At 37.0% G+C, this 21,774-nt stretch overlaps 1 protein-coding gene across 2 annotated transcripts in view; it reads left to right on the forward strand.

The window, feature by feature from the left end:
* Positions 1-21,774, forward strand: part of pdlim2 (PDZ and LIM domain 2 (mystique)) — a 73,474-nt gene that overhangs the window by 37,005 nt on the left and 14,695 nt on the right. For both annotated transcript variants that reach the window (XM_051903336.1, XM_051903335.1), the window contains 2 exons: positions 1,014-1,162; positions 3,183-3,255. In XM_051903336.1, the coding sequence (XP_051759296.1) occupies positions 1,014-1,162; positions 3,183-3,255 (222 nt within the window). The remainder of the gene's footprint in view (positions 1-1,013; positions 1,163-3,182; positions 3,256-21,774) is intronic.

A 21,774-nucleotide genomic window follows, 5' to 3' on the forward strand; every position in this document is an offset into this window, starting at 1 on the left:
ATGTATCCGATTCATATCTGATTTATTTCCACATATGAATGAGGCCTGAAACCGATCTGTGAAAATCAGAATCCATGCACTTTTTTACTGCTTACACAGTCGTAGCCACATGGGAGGAAAAAATCGGAATTGGGTCACTTGAACCATGCAGTGTAAATGGGGCCTAAGTGAAAATAGCTTACTTTCTTAGCGATATGCTATTTACACTAAGTGAAAATAGCGATAGATTCTCTTTACACCATGTAAAAGTATCAGTTCTTTGCAATAAGAGTAAATAGTAATTAGATGCTTTCTATACTTTATATTGGTAGATACTATTTGCACCTCAGTATTTTTGTACATTAACAGGATGCAATAATATCATAGACTGTAAATGATTATATATTCATTAAAATTATTAAATGGATGCTGCCTTATTGGGAGAATAAAAACCCTCCCTACACCTTCCCCTAACCCTACCCAATAAACACTTTTAATATTATTAAACACTCATTCGCAGTTTATTTCCATTTTTTTCCACAACATTTTCATTTGTATTAAAAATAAACGCGAGCTCGGCAAAAGGCGGTTTGTGAGCCTTACTCTTTATTGCTGCGCCACTGAAGATGTTGAATTCTGCGTGTCTTTTTTAAAACTTGAGTGGCTCAACAAGACATTGGTGGGTGAAGCTAGTGTAAATAGCATTTGCCAACAAGGGATGCTATTTGCACTTTGAAAAGACATTGGTGTTTTCATTTTGAAATTTCTAGTACATTTCTCAATTAATTACAGAGAAACTAAGTAACACATTCAATTAAATGTGACATTTGGAAGTAAAAAGACTGAAATGGTATTTTCTTGTAAAATGTAATTTAATAATCTTTGTTTTATTTAGCTGACCAGGCCAGCAGAAACATTGTTGAGCCCTATACATTTACATGTGATCAACATATCCCGTGTTTGCCGGCCAAAACTATTTGATCCAAAGCGGAGAATCTGTTACTGATCTGTGTTTTTTCCATCTGGTTGTGCAGGAGGCTGTGCAGGTGAGTCGAGATGAGAACCAGAACTACAGAGAGTACACCATCTCCAGCCCAGCGTCTCTGTCACCTGGCCCATATTCACCCGAGCCGCCATCCAGCCCTGACCGCAAAGGAGGCAGGATCACTCCCACCAATAAGAGGTACAACTGCACAACTTTAGTAGAGAACTGAGGTTTGCTACTATCACAGTAGTGCAACAAGGTGAATTATGTTTATACAGGATTGTTTGCTGGAAATGCTTTGATCAAACATTGCGTTTACATACTTGCATAGGGTTTTAGTATTGTACTTTGACCCACTAATGGACATTTAAATAAGCAGGCTTTTTTCTTTCTGTGGTCCTTTAGTATTATTGATAATGTAAGGACAGCACTGTAGAAGCCATATAAGGGCCTTTTCATTACATGCGTAATGCAGACTCCATTAGGATTAATGTTCCATGAAGATTCTAGGGAATTGTGTTCCAGCACACAGCTGATGTTTTCATGATTGATGCTTTATACTGTACCTTTAATTACTTAATTACTTCAAATGATCAGCTGTACAAACAGAGTATTTCTATAACAGAAGTGTTTGCTAAGAAAATGCCATCCATTCATTTAGAGTAGATTGGATGACTAAAATTAGTTGATATTAAGCCCTTTAGCAAATTTTTTTTTTCTTCTGTTGAAAACAAAAAGAGATATTTAGAAGAATGTACAAGCTGCTTTATTACATGCATTTATTACATGCTCCAGGAACACAATAAAAGTGGGCCAAATGACTTGTGTGGTGTATTCCAAGTCTTCTGAAGCCATACATTTAAATTTCAGTGAGGAATTGACTAGAGGTCTGCACGGGCTTTCATCTGAAGCCTGAACTCAGCCCGTACACAAGAACGTTTAACCTGGTCCGACCCAACCGGTACAGTTATAATTAAACAAAACAAAAATTATTATTATTTTTTTTTTTTTTCACAATTTCTTCTCTTCCATGTCTCTCTCACACACACACACACACACACACACACACACACACACACACACACACACACACACACACACACACACACGGACACGGACACGGACAGAGAGAGACACCTATGCAAAGCCCTCTTTAAATGTTCTCCTCACACTTAACACTGTAAATATCTGACCTCTGATAGACTGCAGCACATTCCACAAGTCACTGCTGATGAAGCTCATTTGATTGGATTTAGTGATGGATTATGAACTACATTAATAAATTATGGATTAATCAGGCAGACGCCTGCATTACAGCACAGCATGGTGTTGAGACAATAACTTGTTGCTTTTGATATCACCCGGCCAATAAGAGCATTGTTATAAATTACAATTAACGCTGTATGATTTATTTATTTATTTATTTATTTTTTAAATGGTGTTTAATTCTGTCGTTACAAGGCTACAGTTAAATCACCCAAAAATGAGCATTCTGTCATTTGCTCACCCTCATGATGTGTATTACTTTTTTTCTTCTAACACAAAATGTACATTTTACTTAATTTACTTAATTTGCAAGTGCACTAGAGCAGGCTCCAAAATTACAAAAAAAACAAACAAACAAAAATATAACATAAAAGTATGATCAAAGTGATACATATGGCTAGTGAGCTCGAAGATCTCATACTCTTATTGTTAACAATGTTGAAAATGGTTGTGCCTGCATTTTTGCCTGCAATTTCAGAATTCTTAAATTAATAGTAAGTAAAAAAAGAACATTTATTTGAAATAGAAATCTTTTGTAACATTATTAATGTCACTTTTGATAAATTTAATGTGTCCTTGCTGAATAGAATATTTTTCTGAATAAAAATATCATTAAAAGTATTATTCTTTCAAAAAAAAAAAAAATCTTAGTGACCCCAAACTGTTGAATGATAGTGTATTTTATACAATAGTTATGGTAGTGGTAAGTGCCTGTGGTTCATGATTTTCCCCTGACACATCTGTGTATTTTCACATTCTTATGTTTACTTCTGTTGTGTTCCTTGGTCCATTTCTACTTGCCTTCTGAATTGTTTAAATAAAGATCATGTAACTGCAACCCATTTCATGTCAACTGTAGTTTGCTTCAAAATTTGCTTATTCAACACAAGCTCAGAAATGTTCCATGGTCTTTGTAGGGTGTACTTAAGCTAAATATTTCTTTGTTTTTCAGCCTGCAGCTTCATTCCTGGTCCTCAGAGGAGAAGAACGTACATAGTCACAGACTCTCCCGACCCCTCTCTCAGGTACAGTCACTCTCTGAACTCTTTTATATAAACCTGAAGAACAAATGACAGATAAACAACTGAACCAATAATGTTTCCATGAAGTGGTTTGACAAGTATTCTTTTGTGTTGATTTATGTCCTATTGAAATAGAAACAGAAAGTCAGGGCAGGACATTCTGAAGGGCCTGTTCTTTTTTTAAATAGCCAGTAGCCTTCACACAAGTGAGGAGAGATCTGGAACACTGATTGCAGGACGTCTTAGGTTGTGAAAAACAGGGTTCTACTTGTACCAGTTTCAGTCAGATGTTAAAAAGACAATAACACAATGTCCTAAACAAACACAACATGACAAGATTTTGAACTATTTTGTTTTATAATATAGCCTTTAGTTTAACTCACATCCACCAAAACTAGTGCAACCAAAGACACATTGATCCATTGCTCTTTGCTTTTGACATATACATTTAGGAGGATGTGACGTTCTTATTCTGAAGACTATTTTATTGAACAAAAATGTGCATTTGCCCATATGAACATGAGTCATCAATATAATCTTTTCTAGGATGCTAAATTGTTTATATAGGGCCATACGAATTGTGTAAAACATGAACGGATTAGCAAAATCCAGTCATAAAAATGAGGGAAAAAAATGAATATGGTGGAAAAATAAAACTTATTTCATAGGGGCCTATTAATGTATATGAATGCTTAAAGTTTATTTTTCAGTTCGTATTAAATTTTTATACTTCATGAGAATTAGTACTGGATATATATAGTACTATATATATAAGTTGTCAAAAACGAGCAAGTGAAGTTGGTGAGATGAGGTCTGGTAAGTCTCAGTGTTGTTGGGATCAGCAGCGGAACATTGATGTTAGTTCTGCCTAATGCTTCTGAGGGGCTTCCGTGTGTGTTCATGTTCGTAGTACATGGTACATTGAGTCTTCTCACGGAATAGGATTGCTTTGCTCTTCTCCTGAAATGCGGCCCATAAATCCCTTTAGTCGCTGCCTATATATGACTTCATGGGAAAAGCAAGGTTTCAGTGGCACAATTTAACTGAAATGCATATTCACAACAAGCTCCAGGATCACACACTCAGGAAGTGAGATTATGGTTTCCATCCGTAAATACCGTTTGCAATAAAAGGGTTAGCATTTCCAATATTTTCATAGTGGGCGTTGAGTACATAAACTTGAAAAGGTCACCTCACCATGCTGATGTTCTTGGGAGCACAACCTGGAAATGGTTAATCTAGAACATTGAAACAATGTGGTTGACCTTTCTTGTAGCTTCTTTTAACCTCTGGTTTATTAGCATCATAAGTAGTGCACTGCCCATGAGATCTTTATCGTATGAGTTATTGTACTTATTAGTGCTGCTCCACTATTATCTGCTACACTGACGTACAGACTCTTCAGGATCTTGGGGGATATATATAAAAATTGGAGAATGGGCAATAATCTGAAGGGAAAGAGTTCCTGAGCCTGTCCCAAAAGCTAAAATTGTGCAAATAAAGTTGTGGGAAAGTTATTGCGAGATATGTCAGCTATTTAGTAACAGGCTCAGTCCCACAGAAGTTTCTACTAGGCAGATGTCAGAGCAGGAAAAAACAGCCAGGACCTTTGATGGTTGAAGACATTCCAGTCATTTTATCAGTGCTGTAGATGTTAAATAAACACACATTCATGACACGGCTTATTAAACTCAATAACATCCCAATTCCCCTGTCAGAAATGCTTGGTCCTTTTAAAGACGACCGTTTCAATGCTTCTAAACGAAGCTCATGGGAGGTCTGGGAGAAGTCAGCATGATGATAGTGACTCTGAGCACTGGCCTTTGTCAACAAAAAGTCTCAATATAGATTCGTTATGCTGTGAAAATGTCCATGCAAAACTAGGCAGGGAGAAAGAATGAGAATTAGGAATAGTTTGTCCAAAATTCATAAATCTGTAATTTTCTTGTCCTGTTTTCTTGTAGTTCAGAGGGGATGGTTATCTCATTTGGACGTTTACAGTCCTGATAGCATGCATGTGTTGCCAAGATGTCTAATCTATGAGTTTTCATCTGGACACACTAGTCACTGTTAAATATTAGAAAGACACTCAACAGATTTTTTCAATATTACTGATTTAGAATGTATGTGAATCTGCTCTTAAGATGTTTTTACAAACAATACTAATCAAAATAAAATGAAACATGGTGATATGGCTTTCATAAGTTTTTCATACCAGCGGTTTAATGCGTGAAAGTGAAGGAATTGATTGAGTTCCAAAAGCAAAGCAGTGTAAACATAACTATATTGAAGTGGACAAAAAAACTCACCTGTGGCTTGTTATCAGAGCATTTGGACTGGTATAAAGCACTCACTCTCAAAGTCATTAGTTGTCTAGCCTTGGTAATATTCACTGTTTTGTTATCTTGAACTCTTACCTGCCTGTTACTGTTGTTATTCTGTGTCCTGTTGTTTGGAATTCTCTTATGGTTTGTTAAATGCTGGATTTACCTGTATACATCCCTGTTGGAGGACTCTAATCGGTATCGGTTCTGTTAAGTTTCTGTTTTTACCCATCTTTCACCTGCAATTGTTCTTTGGATCCTGTTAAACCTTCTGTTTATTTATTTGGAAAAGACTGAAATTACTTGTTAATACTTACATCGTAAGCCAAGATCCTTAGTTGTAGTTCCTGCCACTGTGGCTTTCTGTTTACTAAAGACTCTGTGGGAAGAGAAAGACTGTTACCTGTAATGCCAAGATCCTTACGTGTAGTTCCTGCCGCTGTGGCTATACCTTCTGTTCCCCGTAATAAGAAAAGTGTCTGTTACCTGTTTTACTCATCTGTTGGCATCTACCCCATTTGTTAAAGTGTACTTGCCTATTTACTTGCCAGCTTTAGTTTTTAAGGTCCAGGAGTCCAAGATCATATTTTTTGACTAGTCAAAACAACTCATTCGAGTCTAAGTCCAGGTCGATGCTCCTGAAAATTTGATCTTGGACTTGAGCTGGACTTGAGTCTGACGATGCTTCCAAAATGGCCATGTTGTCATTGTCATGTGATCTACCGCATCAGACAGTTGTCGCTTTACCGCCATTCACAAATCCTCTCCTGTGACCTCATTGGATATTTAAGTGTCAATTGAATAAGCACTTCACAGGCAGTAGTAGTAAGCCATCCAGGTACTTTTCGCCTACTGTTTTCTAACTGTATTCGGACATTCTACGCTGTTGGCGTACTGTTTTTCACACAATATATTAGGGAAATATTCGATTTTAGATGCAGCTTAAGTCCAATCTTGTCCGAACTTGAGTACTACAAAACCTAAAATATATATGCATGGAGAACTGGTATGTTTTGTTTTTGGATGTTTTGTTTTGGTGGTGTGTTTTTGTTTTATTGGTTCACTTTTTTATTTATTTATTTTTTTTTTTTTAAAGGGGTGTAAACACCTGTAAACTGTAACTTTTTGTTGTTGTTGTTGTTGTTGTTGTTGTTGTTGTTGTTGTTGATTTTGGAAAAAGGCATTGCTTTTCAGTTTGTAGTTTTTGCTCATCTTATTTCAGTGAATTTTTTTTTCTTTTTTCTATTTTTCTTGGATTACTAGACATCAGCAATATGAGAAGTTTATCATATTACAATTCAAACCACATTAGATGACCAAAATAATTGCAATAGGATTTTTGTTGGCCCAATTGTGCAGCCCTAATCATACATTCTCTCACAAATATCCCACCAATGCACATGTGCTTACTGAGAGAGTGTGGTGTAGATGGAGCCTTGAACATCATGTTCAAGACACCCTACTTGCATGCCACTGTTAAAGTATGAAATATGTCAGCCATTATTTTGACCCACAGACATCCAGCTTTAGGCCTCCCAATAAATCCAAGCCAGCCATCCAGTTAACCATATTAATTTACTGCTGACACCAATCCAGTCCAAATTAGGGTCATCACCTTCTGTTCATAGCCCTCAATCTCTCTCTGCACAATCAAAACATTTTTCTCATTCTTTATTCTTTCTCAGGCTCTCTCATAACGTTACAGAGTATAGTGGCATCTGTTTTTTAGATTCTTTTGCTAGAGCATGCAGTTTTAGTGGAGAGATGAAAGACTGGCGTTAGCTATGACAAACAATGGATTAGATATATAAGGGAAATTCTGGATTAAATGATGCTGAAAGGCAGGAACAAGGAAGCAGCCAATGAGGTGTAGCAGTAGGGTTGATTTGCTGCCATGTCTGTGGTCAGAAACAGACACGCAAACATGCACATAAACAGTCGGCTTGCTCTTTACTATCAGTGGGCTCAGAGTCTTTTATGTTCATCTGTCATGAGGGTCTGTTGTGGGGGACTCTGGTATAATTGTGGTATTTGTTAGATCCCAAAAGGCACTTTGATGCCAGAGAGGGTTAGGATCTTTGGCTCACATATTTCTACTGGAATTTTAAGATCCGTTCAAGCTCTCTCCTCGTTTTTCATCCTCAAACTGGAATCCCTTCAGTCCTACTCCTTCCTCTCTTCTTCAGGGAACACTTGCATTCTTCTACTCTTAGTTTGCTCCAGCATTTAACATGGAGAGTCTTGGCATGATGTCTTTGTAAGGATGTGCCGCGAGTGTGTTTGTGTGTGCGTGCGGTGCCCTTTCCGACAGCTTTCACAAATTATTTTGGAATTGTGTGGCATGATTGCTGCAAAGAGTTCCTCCATTTTGTGTGGTTTGGCTGTAGAAATTAATGGAAAGCACATTGTGCACAGAATGAGTTTTTCTTTCTCTGTACTTACAAGTACATGTTTTTAGCAGGGGCGTTTCCTCCAAGGAGGCAAGAGAGGCAGTGCCTCCTCAAAAAATTGGATCAGGAAATAATCCATATTACAAAAATAAAAGAACACAAATATTACAAAATGTGATAGAAAAAAGAGTGATTTGTACACCTTTTAATAAAGTAACACTCTCCAACAGCGACACCCGCAGGTAAAGTTACAGCAGGAGGCAGTGTCTCTCTTGCTTCCCCTGAGCACACTGAGTTTAAACAGAAAAAACCGTGCAGTGGATTTGGTGGGTGTAACACTTTATTTTAGGGTCTAGCTTATTAGCATGCATATTACTAGAATATTGGCTATTTATTAGTACTTAAGCACATATTAATGCCTTATTCTGCATGACCTTATTCTACATTCTTAATCCTACCCAATACCTAAACTTAACAACTACCTTACTAACTATTAATAAGCAGTAAATTAGGAGTTTATTGAGGGAAAAGTCGTAGTTAATAGTTTGTGTTCTCTGTACTAAAGTGTTATCGGTGGGGGTAATTGAGAATGAATGGGGGAAAGTTACGTGATCACACTATGATTGGATTTGATTGGTTTGTGCGATAAATCCCACCCCTTTTTTGTGTGCATCCACAAATCACTCAGAATGAACAAAATTATGCCGTTAATGGGAAAACTAATTAAAAAGTAAGTAAACAACTCAGCCACTTAGATATACCCGCTCACTTTAAAAAAAAAAACATTATGGCTGTGTGGGGGATTTCAGTGAGTAATCAGCTTGGTGAAATTAAAGGTACATCTTTGTGTCTGTGACCAGTGTTTACCGAGCTTGATGACTCATGAAAATAAGTTGAAAAGAACAGCTGAACATCAATTCACAAATCAAATATATTATTAAAATTGTTACAGCCTTTAGTTATTATTTTGGAATAAATGTAAAAATGCATAAAACACTAACTTGAGATTTATACATTGTTTTAATAAATGGACCATTAATTACATAGTTCATGTAAAAATACAAAATAGAATTGTATTTGGTTTCTCTTTTTTATGTAATATTTAACCAGGAAAATGTGACATTAAGTATTAAGTGTAAATTATTCATCAGGTGTTTGGATCAACTTAAACCACTATGTCTGACAAAAACCTATAGCTTGACAAGTTATAAGCTAAATTCTACAGTCCAGCTACCTTTCTGTAAAAGAAGTTAGCTACAGTATGAGCTAATAACAAATACACTGAAGCTACTGTATTTAAGCTCATTAAAGTGAAATTGTTATGAAATTGTTGTATGCTACCTTTGAGCAGCATTAAGCAGTCTGTGTGAATGAACATGCCATATCAGATGCAGCTTCTATACATCCTTTTCAGTGTAAAGATGACTTTTGGTGATAATTTTATGGGCAACAATCTATAGCAATCTGATTAATTGAAGTATTTGACATAAAAGACAACGTGCATATACTGTATATTAAGGTAATTCTACAAATTGCCCTTAGGTAAAAATGCCCCTGGAAATCAAATAATACCCCTTGATGGAAAAGTTCATTTCTGACCTTGGCACCATAATTTACACTCATAATTTATCAACCCTGTTAAATTTGTTCTTTAGCAAATCTCAAAATGTTTTTTATACTTTACAGTTTAATGTGATGCCTAAATTCACTTAGCATTTTAAAAAAACATTAATTTTAAGTTTTAAACAACTTGGCTACTGTCACTCCACTGGAAAAACTTGATAGCGTCTCTACTTTTAGTTAGTTACTCCACAATACTGTCTGTTACATTCATACTCATGTATACACACGGGGCTGCCCCCTAATATTCAATTAATCATTAGTCGACTAGAAGAGACTTAGTTGACCAAAAATTTTATTAGTCGGTTAGTCGCAGAAAAAAAAAAAAAAAAGCTTTGTGGTGAAGTCAGACAGTCCGTGAGGGACAGATCATTAATGGCAGGTCCTCGTGGTAATTACGGTATGTCGGGCAGGAAATCCAAACGGTCGGCATTATCCATTAACTTCAAATATGGCTTATCATTTGAAACATGTAAGTAGTAGCAACTTTACATTGCTGCTTGCTCTAACGTTAACCTAGATAAATAAATGTGCGCTATTAGGCACATATCCAAGTGTTTGTGAGGAGTGTGGAAGCTGAAGTATTAGCACGCTTACTTCAAGACATGGAGGCGCGATCGCTTGCATTTTTTCTGATAACAGCAGAAACAACTTCTACTTCGTCATTTTTGGTCATACAGATAAGAGTAATACATCATTTGAAAGGTCTACTTTTGTGTAAACTCACAATAACAAAAAAACGTTATGCCTTTGTAAAATAAAGAAAGCACAGAGGATGTGCTTTCTCTGTGAACTTGAGTGTGTCAAAAAAAAAAAAAAAGTGTATACTTGCCTCACAGATATGAAAAATATCTATAGACAGCTTGAAATGTCAAGTGATGAATGTGAAGACACATTCATAATCATTACTTTTGCTGGTGCGCTGTGGCAAGCGTTATGAATGCTCCTGATTTCTGATTAGGCTATGTATTTATTATATATATATATATATATATATATATATAAGGCAATTATTGACTCATTATTATGATTTATATGGCTTATTAATATACACATGCCATTAGCTGACTAATCGCTTAAATGAACGACTACTAGTCGACTAGAAGAAAAAATTAGTTAAGGGCAGCCCTACACACATCTATACACCAGTTGTGCCTGGCGCGGGGGTCTTTTTCCTCTAATGGTCCTTTGTGATCTTTGTAAAGTGTGGTTCAGGTAGAGGTATAGTCTCCAGAGAGTGAGCTAAGAGAGGAAAAGATAGCAGGAATATCCATTAGTCCTGCTTCAGGGGGTGTAGGATATCCTGGGAAAACTGGTGTGTACAATAAGGGCTCTGATGCAGATCGTTCGAGGTGTGTGGTGTTGGTTTTCTCGCCCTTCTGAGGCACAGGCTTGTCCTTGTGCGGCTGAGCCTGGTGGAGATGGGCTGAGGAGACCGTATTCATCCCGCCTGCTGTCTCTCATTTTCACTTTCTCTCTCTCTCTCGCCTTTCCACACTGCTCTTTTGGTTAGACCCTCTGCTCCTCCCTCCTCTCCTCATGTCCTGGCGGCTGTACAGGCATAGAGGCAGCCATTGTACCACTCTCCTCTTTTCCACTTCTCTCTCTGTTGCTTTCTTTCCCTGTTTGTCCTCTCCATCATTCTGTGAGAGTGATAGACGATGAGACATGAGAGAGACTGTAAGGATTGTAAGGAAGGAGGAAGTCTGATCATGTTTCTGTTGAAAGACTGCACAAAGTGCCTTTGAATCTACTTCCTGTTCTAGAAGATTTTTATTTTCCAGAAGCTTGAACATAATGGCTACATCACTCTTAGGCCTGTTTTGTGTGTTTATTTTGGCACTCATATTACCAGGTTACAGTATTCTCGCTACTCATATGAGCAGAGTGATGCTGCATAGCTTGAGCCTGTCAGAAATGTGAGTTTTGGCATGTTTTTTTTTTTTTGGCAGAGAATGTTGAAAATACATTAACCTTTTTATTAATCTTTTTTTGCGATATATGTCATCTAAAAATACTGGAGTGAACTACCCATTGTTTAAAAAAAGATGCAAGTGACAGCCACACAAACAGCATTTTCAGCATTTCTATTCAGTAAATCTGACTGAATCCACATAATTAAAGCAGTTTATATCATTCCATGTAGATTATCATTTAAATGTAACTGTCTTCATGCAAATTTGGTTTCACAGTGATCAAGTTTGTAACAATTCTTAGAACCCCTCATAATCATCAAGATATGTTAAAATATCTGCAAAAATGACAATTATACTCAGTAGCTCCAATGACATTATCGCAGTGGCTTTCTTCGATTCTGAACACAGCAACTGCACAGAATGGGCCTCATTTATGAAATGGACTGAAATGGAATGGAATGAAAACTGGGCATATGGTCGTTTCCACACAGAACTTGGCATTTATCAATATGGTCATGAGTGGTGGCTACGATCAAATCTCACGTCAGGTTTCAGCTCGTGTACGCAAGTTTTTAAGTTAGCCTGAACTTGTGACTAGTGTGCAGCATAGTAAATCTGGTGAAGAATTGTAATGAGATTATTTTGTTCATTTACTGTCGATTATTTTCCTGACCGACAACCAACTCTTCACCAATCATTAAAGATTAGAATGTAGAATAGATGTGTATTTGTGACCTATTAAAAATACCACAAATGTTTTTTCAAAGGGGTTTAGCATGAGCAAATAGCAGCATAAAAAACAGAACATGATGATTCACACATCACGCACCTGCATCGCTTCTGTGAACAGAGAAAAACTGAATAATATTAAGCTATATAAAAGGAATAAACTAAATATGACTACACTAAATATATTTCACTTAACAGATTAACAAAAGAAAAAAGTGTGCGACAAGTAGTGGTAGGCTATAAACTATGTTCGTTTTTGGGACACTATAATGCATTGTCTTTGTTTTCTTTATATCTTTATTTTATTAAATCCAACTGATCATGCAGGGCAGGCGCTTCACACGGGCACACACACAACATATCAGTTCGAGCATTTCTAACTTAAGATTTAAGCCATTTATCAAACTAAAATGCTGGCAACCAAACATAAAAGTTACACTGCTCAATTTAAATGGTCCGCTGTAAAATCAACGTGCCCAGCGCCCAACCAAACACATTTTTGCATGTGTTTGGATGCTGTTTTACATGGATATTGGAGTACGAGTGAAGTACAAAGCCTTGTTTACATAATGAATAATAGTTTAGCAACCAAATGGCAAATATTGAAACGTTTGGATTTTTGCCGAATGAGAGAGGTGAGCCCAATGCTGTTTCAGTTTCGCTTTAAATAAATTAATTTTGGCTTGTTTGTATGTTGTTTATAATGAATGCACTATTTTATTTTATAGTTTAATATAATTTTTCATTCTTGTTCTGTACTGAATACTGTTAAATTTAAAGGATTTGTTTTGAGGGTAACTAAAGTAGCCTAGGCTATAGTGTTTATAATGTTTGTAAATGTTTCGCTTTATTTAACGGTATTTAATATGCATATAAATTTATGTAATTGTTTGCAATTACGAGGTTAACGGGTGTTTTTGGTGTAAGATCTATTTCTCTTTCATGAGATTACTTCGAATGTTTCATGAATCACATGTGAACCCTGTCGTAAGATTATTTCTGTGCTTGAATCTGCACTCATTTCTACGTTAGATTGATGAGGTCTAATACCTGTAACGGTGCATTCACACGGGGCGTTGGTGTCAACGCTTGACAGAGGGAGTCTGAAGCTTTAGCTGATGCGACCGTCATAGTACAACAGCCAATCACATTACTTTCCGGTGTTGCATGAATGCAATTGGCTAGCGCATGTGATCTGATTGGCTGACGCCTGCGTTGGCGCTTGAAAAGTTGAGAAATCTTCAACTTCTGCCGCGAGCAACACTAGTGAAGAAACGCGACGGAACCCACAATTCAGTGCGGCAACGCATGACGTCACCCATTCAAAGTAAATGAGAAGCATTAACGCCGACGCCCCATGTGAATGCAGCATTAAGCACATGTAAACGAATAAATGAATCGGATTGCAAAATTTAAGGTTCATAACCTGTACAGAACTTTTAAAATTTGAAATTGGATTGGATTTATTTTAAGTGACGACAAATTGTCCATGTAAACATACCTACTGTGAAAGCCTGTGTCGAGCCTGCTGTTGTAGAAATGCTTTTGCTTTGTAACCGTGAAAATAAAGCTTTCACCATTTGCAAGGTAGCATAACGGCTCGCTAAGTTTTGGAACAGAGCTAAAGTTTGGTCAACTTAGCTGCTTATTTTGCCTGAGAATTTTTTTTGTAACATTTTGTGAATACAAAAAGGTCTGCACTCTGAAGCACTTTAATCATAATACACAGGAGATAAGATTACCAACGTTTCGGCTCTTTGCTGGCTCTTTGCCAGTGTCACACTGATGAAGGCAAAGAGCCAAAACGTTTGTCGTCTTATCTCCTGTGTATTATGATTAAAGTGCTTCAGAGTGCAGACCTTTTTGTATTCTTAATTTGAAGTATAGGTGTCAGCACCTAATTAGCTGGGAGAGCGCGGTGAACGTTTTGATTGTAACATTTTGTGGAAAATCTGAAATCAGACATACACTAACAGAACAAGCAAAGCATATAGTTGCACTTAAGGATATCTAATTTGAACCTTGTAAACTTTGGCAAATCTAGGAACTATTTGTTCTTTGGAAGTGACCAAACTGATGATTTCAACCAGCTCTGGCCATATTTATGAATCATACGGTCAGTAAACTCTTCACTGATATGTTGAGTACTTTCTATCTACCATCTCTCCTTAGCCTTCCACTCGTCCTTCCGATGGCTGTCATTTGGGAATATTCTCATTTACCTCGCACACCTTGAGGAGGAAAACAGTGGGAGGAGAGAGTCCATTAGGATATGCTCATGATCATGGTACTCTTGGGAGAGGGATGTGCAGCCAAACCTAGAGTGGCTTTGGCAACGGATCACTCCCTGCACCATTGCTATTAGTGCCCGGTCGCCCAGCTGGGTTGCCTGTGACGACCGTTTTGTGGTTGCTGAGGGTTGCCATAGTGGCAGGCCTCATCCTGTGAAAGGGCTTAAGGGTTCAGATATAAATAAGCAATGCAGTAAGCTGGTTTACCCAAGTACCTGTGCACGAACAGTGTTGAGGAAGATCTAAAACGACTTTCCAAGTTGCAAGCTAATTTAGTGTAGTTAAAAATAGATACATTAGTGCTGTTCAAAAATAGCTGCAATATAAGCTACTGTTTAAAGGAAATCATTTTACGTCATTTAAGTCATCTAACCATAATATATTTTTTAAATATATATGTAATTACAATCTGCAGCAGTATTTATTATTATTAAAGTTACATCACTACACAAACTGAAAACATCATACTAAATACAACTGATAAAGCTTAAACATACATTCATACGTAAACAATCATTCTAGAAGTCGAAATCAGTGACAACAGTGTTTAACTAAATATTTTGCACAAAAATACATACAATGTATAAGCTCACTCGGTGGCCATATTTCCTGCATATGCTGCGTCCAAAATAAAATACTTCTCTACTATATAGTATGCGAAAACAGTACACCAAAATATAGTATTCGAAAAACATAGGCGAAAAGTCCCAGGATGACCTACTACTACTGCCGAGATTCTGAAGTGCGCATTCGATGGACACTTTACTATCCCATGAGGCCATGGGAGAGGATTTATGAATGGCAGTAAAGCGACACAACTGACGCTGGTAGGTCACGTGACCGTAACACAACATGGCGGATGTTGTACGTCTGAATTTCAATAATACTACACAGATTCATACTAAATATACCCCCGGTTTCACAGACAAGGCTTAAGCCAGTCCTAGACTAAAATGCATATTTGAGCTGTTTCAACTGAAAGCAACTTGCACTGACATATCTTAAAAATATGCTAGTGTTGTTTTGTCTCAAGATACACACCAGTAATGTTTTTTTCTAGGGTACGTTTATAAAAGCTACTTAAATACCCTAATTAAACTAAGGCCTAATCCTGGCTTAGTCTAAGCCCTGTCTGTGAAACCGGGCCATAATGTATGTTTTTAACGGTCATGAAGTTAATTCAAATTCAAATGAAGTACCTACTCAGATAGTATGCAATTTTGGATGCAGTGATAAATCTTTGCTTCTACGCAGGAAATCAAATGAATTGAATAAACATTTAAACAGTCTGATTCACTGAAATAAGTTAGTGAAAGCCCAAGTTTATGTGTATAGCGCATTTCTCACATGCCGGTACTTTCAGTTTTCAGTTAAATTATAGTGGCATTCATTCAACATTTATTATAAACGCCAAGCTTAAACAAATGTGTTTGTTTTATACTTATTATTTTTCATTCCTGTTCTGTTCTGAATACCATAAAATTTAAAGGATATGTTGTGGAGTCAGGGGAACTAAATACATATTTATAAGTGTTTATAATGTTTTTTTATTTTTTTTTTATTTACTGGTTTTATTTCTGAATGTAATAAAAAAGGGGACATCTAAACCGATGCAATTTTGACCCCATTGCCACTTATTTTACAGAAAATACGGTAGTTACAATCTATCACAGGTGCAAACGCACACTCTCTTAGCCATAAAGAATCAAAATATCAGAAGTATCATATGAAAATGTGATGTTTACATTCACTTATAAATTCCTCTTAAATCTTTTTCTCTCATTTGTTTCCACTCAGTGTGGCAGAATACTGGCATGCTCATTTTCTTTTTATCCATCTCCTCCCTCTCTCAATCAGTTCAGCTGGGTGGAGTGGCCCTACTCTTAAAAAGATGGGCTCCCCCTCTATTTTGTGCATGGTGATGGCAGACCATCCACCGTGTTTGTGTGTATGCGTGTCTGTGCATGCTGGAGCACACTCACTCAGGGGGTGTGTCTCACTGGAGCACTTGCTTGCGGTCTCTGCCTTAGAACACAAATAAAGGCTTGGCCCGCAGCAGACGGTCGATCAGTTGCTGTTCTAGCCTCAAAACAAGTCTCTTTCCCGTCAACTTCTTCTCTTACTTAGACTCCTTCTCTGGGAAGATTTAATAAGATTTGCTCTTCCAGAGCACAGACTAAAATCATTTTTGGCTTGGTTTGTCTTCCTCCTCCCAACTCTCTTCCTTTTCCTCGTTTCCTGAGACACTCCACAGGGACAAAGTGCTATTTCAGGTTGGACTTTAAACATGGGGGATCTGTGTTGAACTTGGCATTAAAAGTATGTCGTCTAGTATTGATAAATCTAGAGGTGTCTTATCATGTCAGAGTCACCATACCTTCCCATGGCAACTGATCTGAAAGACCCAAACCTGCTGTTTATTGGGCAGTTTTTGCTCATGCAGAGATGGGGCCTGTTTTTTAGTGCATTTTTACTGAATAGACCTGAAAGGACTGGCAACATTCCATACATTGTCGAGGTAACCAAGAATCTTTCTCTTGTTCTGTCACATCAGGCTCCAGATATTGTTCAGCCTCACCAAAAATAACACTTTAAAGAGATAATTCACAGAAAAAAACAAAGGTCAAACAGACTTGAAGCACGACGTGATTATTTTAATTTAGAATTGTCATACTCTCTCATGATGTTTCAAACCTGTTTTCCTATAAAAACATACAGTAGAAATCCACTTGTAATCAATACAATAAAAGTCAAAGGGGTCCAGTTTTGTTTGAATCCCAACTTTCTTCAAAATATCATCTTTTGTGGGGAAAAAATAGGAAGTCTTTAACTTAAGGCCATCCATCCATCCATCCATCCATCCATCCATCCATCCAAATTTTCATTTTAAATGTTTTGAAAACAAGGAACAAGGTTCAGGGCCTAAAGAAAAGTATTTGTGACGTAAAGCCTACATGACAACATCCTTAGAAAGTTACTATACCATTGACTTTTTAAGGAAAGAAGAGGTGGAGAGACATAAACAGCAAATAAAGAAACAGAAGGCAGAGAAGTGATACCGAGACCAGTGGCAGATAACAGGAGACACGGTTCATCCAGGTGGCTCCGATCAAGCAGTGGTTTATAAAGCTCACTAATTACTCCATAAACTCCAAATACTCTGTCAGGCAGCAGGACTGACGATGGTTTAGATGGAGATCATTATCTCTATTAGCATGAGTGATACAGAGCCTCTCTGAGCCGCCGGGCCAGACTTTGAGCCTTAATTCAATAACTTGTTGTTTTTCTTCTGTCGTTTCTTTCCTGTTCATTCTTCATACTGTAGACCGTACATCAGATCATGTCTGTGTTTGGACGCATCCCCTCTTTTCAGTGGAATAAAAGCATGGTTATGGTGGATTACCATTTGAATCGCTTAAAATGTGTTATTTCAACCTTTAGGACCATATCAGGTACATATATTATGAATGTACACACTTTGATGTCACGACTTGAACTGACATTTAACAAGGTTCAAGCTTGACTTACTGTGATTTAGCCATGACTTGCATGTGAAGCATTTCATACATGAAAGAGTCCTTAAAACATAGACAAATGGATGGAAAAAAGATTAACTACTATCCATTTAAGAACAGTCAGACATAGTAACTAGTGGTGACTGAGGCGTCTCTGTTTTTGTCACTCAGTTTTCCTCTTTATGAGGTTAGATTCAAGTGTGGAAAGGGGGTTGGGGGGCATAATAATCTTCATGATGAAGTCCACAGCTTTAACAAGGTCCTAATGAATACCAGATGCCTAATGAGTTTGATTCTCTGCTACAGTTGGACTACTTTCACACTTTTCATTAGAAAAGAAGTGTGTGCTAGTATTGTCCAGCATGCTATGCACTCTGAGACTGCTTTATTAGGTATCACTGGTTTTGACCACCGTGTGCACACTGAATTCCTTGTGGCGTACTCAGAGGAGTTGAAAATATGCCCTTGGCATTTTTCTTCTGTCAACTTTTCATTTTCTGACCACACAAATGTCCCAGTTCACCTTATTTACAACATGACGCTTTAGTCTGCTGGCATGATTTATTTCTGTAAAACATGCTTCACATAAATGAAAAACTGCTATCCAGTTAGTGCTATCCACACCAATAGTCATATTATGCAACAACAACCAACCCATTGTAGGTGTACATGCAGAGTGGTGTGTTTGTGTGTGTGTTTGTGTACGTGTGTGTATGAATATTTTATATAAAATATCCAATATCCATCATATTGATAGCATCATATTGATAGGATATAGATTTTTCCGGTTTGAAAATTCCCTTACCGTGAAGGAAATGACCCCTTTAAGAAAAAAAAATGTTCGTTCCTAAAGATTTTCATGAATCTGGCCTCTTGTTGTAAATTTAAAAATAAGAAATACAGTGTCAGCTTTCATCTTGATTTTTATGTTTAGATTATTTTGTCTTCTATTAAATAATTTTAAGTCATCGGTTGGAAGTGTGCTGGGGTCCCCTAGTGGTTCTTGGCCCACTTGTTGAGAACCCCTAGTCTATGTGAGTAGTTCTTGGCCAGAGGAAATCTGACTTTTGTAAGTCTATACACGTTTGTCGCCTTTATATCTTGAAATGAGTTTTGTCAAATTCCCATCTGCCTGTACAACGGTCACTCTTTGGATGTTTTTGAGGTTACTGCACAGTTGTTTTTAAACTTTAGAGACCATAGTGTATAGTCTCTGGAGGTCAGCCGTTTGTGAGCCACAGAAACCAGCACAGCTGGCATCAACTACCATCACAGATTCAGCTAAACATCTTAACGATGTCTGCATGTGATCATTACAGCTGTATGGTGCATATCCTTTGGTTATTTGTTGAAATTGTAGTTTAATTCTGACTTGCTATTGTTGTCATGCATAGTTGCTGCATAGTTTTCCTTACATAAACATAAAAACATTATCTTGTGACACTATTGGGTCAGGACCATGTCATGCTGTCTGGAGTAGCAACACGCAAACACATGCCTAGAATTTCTCTTTCATTGTCTACAAATGCTGAATGTCTGCTTTTGATGTACTTTTAATAAACGTGCGTGTCCGTACACCACACTTACACAAATCACAGGCATCTGAATGATGTCAAAGTCACATTGGTTGTATCTGCCCATTGAAGACTGAATTAATTTTTAAAGTTATGTACACAAACATCTACCTAAATCTAGGTTTAATTTACGTTTTTGATTGCTCAGGATCCTTCAACATTCCTGGATCAAATGGTCAAATGATGTCCCATTTCTATCTGGATCAATTTCCGCTGTTTTATTTCAAAAACTAAATACTTTTCTAGCTTTTCTAACAGACCAAAACTGTGACACAATCCCTTTTGAATCTCAACAGATGTTTTTGCTTGAATCCTAGAGCATACATGAATCAGATGGTCACCTGGTTTTCCATTTTGGAATTTTGTTAATCCTACTATTTCATACAATTTATAAGTCCAATTTATACAGAAATTTGGCATGTATCATCTAGAGAAGTGGTTCTCAAACTTTTCGACTCAAAGGGGCCCATCGTCCACAGCAGTATTCGAAGGCCTGACACTCCTAGTTTCTGTAAATGAAATTGAAAGATTCCAGAAGTTTAGGATCTGAATGTTCTACAGGGTTCCCACTCTTTTTAACTGACCGTTTTACATGCCTTTTTCCAGTTGTTCCTAATTTACTGGGAAAAGATTAACGATAACAATTTAAAATAAATAAATAAATAACACGATAAAATATTTTAGAGCTTTGAATAATAACAACAATAAAAAAAAAATTAAAAAAAATAGAGATGCACCGATGTATCGGCCAATAATTGGTATCAGCCGATATTTTAAAAACAGCCGATAGTCAGTTTGGTGTTCAATATTAATACTAATTATTTGAATTAATAACATTCAGGAAGTTAACTTAGTAAATATTAATTTAATCTTCAGAATTGATTTGTTAATATTAATTTGAGTAATGTGTTTGTTCATAACTGATACCAGTTACTCTGAAACAAGTTGATGAAATGGAGAGAATAACGTTTTTATTTGCATTTCTTTCAAAATATAATAATTAAAAAATATGATATGATTAATGTATGCTTATTGCTTATTTCAAACTCTGAAATTCTTATATTGGTATCTGTTTCTCAATTAGTCTTGTGATGATCTTCTCTTGAGGTAAATGAATGTTAGCCGGTGATGATGTCATGCTCTGAGGGCATGTGGATGATCTGAAACACCAGAACATGTTTTTCTCATTTTCATGTTTTTCATATCATTATAATGCAGCTTAGGGTTTAAAGATCTAGTTGGGTAATCTTAAGGCTGTACTTAAGGTTCTTTTGGGAAGCACCCACCATGCATTGCTCCAATCAAACCAAACCATTTAGTATTTCAAAATGAATCATGCTGACTACAGCATCTGTAAATCCCGATCACAGCGAGAGATCTTCACTTCTTCGAATAAACTCTCTACATCTCCATGAAGCTCTGCTGAAGACTTGGCTACAGCGAGTGTGCTTAACCCCAGTGGACAATCTTAGTGCATAGTGTTTATTTTTCCCCCTGCATGTGCTGCACTGTGTCCTCTGATACATATTCATGCCATATGTACCACACAAAATTAATCATGCGGCGGGAAGCCTCAAACAGAAATGTTATGGCTCATGTATAGGAGGGAGTTGTCATGCACACGTGTGCCGCAAGGGTGCTAAATCAAAATCTCTGGCTTCATGCGTGCGGTTTTTACATTATTATCCTAAACAAACCCGTGGCACTTCATTATAAAAATACTCACGCCGTGATAGCTTTGAGAAATGAAACCATAATAAAAAGCAGGCTAAATCTAGTCACAGGCAATTGTGTGCACATTTTTGTATGGAAAAATCAGACTGTAAGAAGGAGCAGATGAACTACATGTAGAAATGAATGAGGGAAACTGTAAAGCTCAATATAGCGCATGTAAGGCGTCCCACCCTTCAGTTAAAAAGAGCCAGTTATCTTTTTGATGGCTATAATGCATGTCATTCATTGTGCTCATAGTACTACACACTTAATGGTTGCTTGTAGAATTTAACAAACTAACATTGTGCAAAATGATGTATCTACATTGAAGCTCTGCATCTCCCATGATGCACTGCTGATAGCAGGACAAATCTGAGTGTTTGAAACTCAGAAAATCATGCCTAGTACCCTAATGCAAGAATAGGACTAGAAAAACATCACTGTGCTGCA

Source organism: Ctenopharyngodon idella, chromosome 8 (assembly GCF_019924925.1).
Source record: "Ctenopharyngodon idella isolate HZGC_01 chromosome 8, HZGC01, whole genome shotgun sequence".
NCBI classification, from domain to species: Eukaryota; Metazoa; Chordata; class Actinopteri; order Cypriniformes; family Xenocyprididae; genus Ctenopharyngodon; species Ctenopharyngodon idella.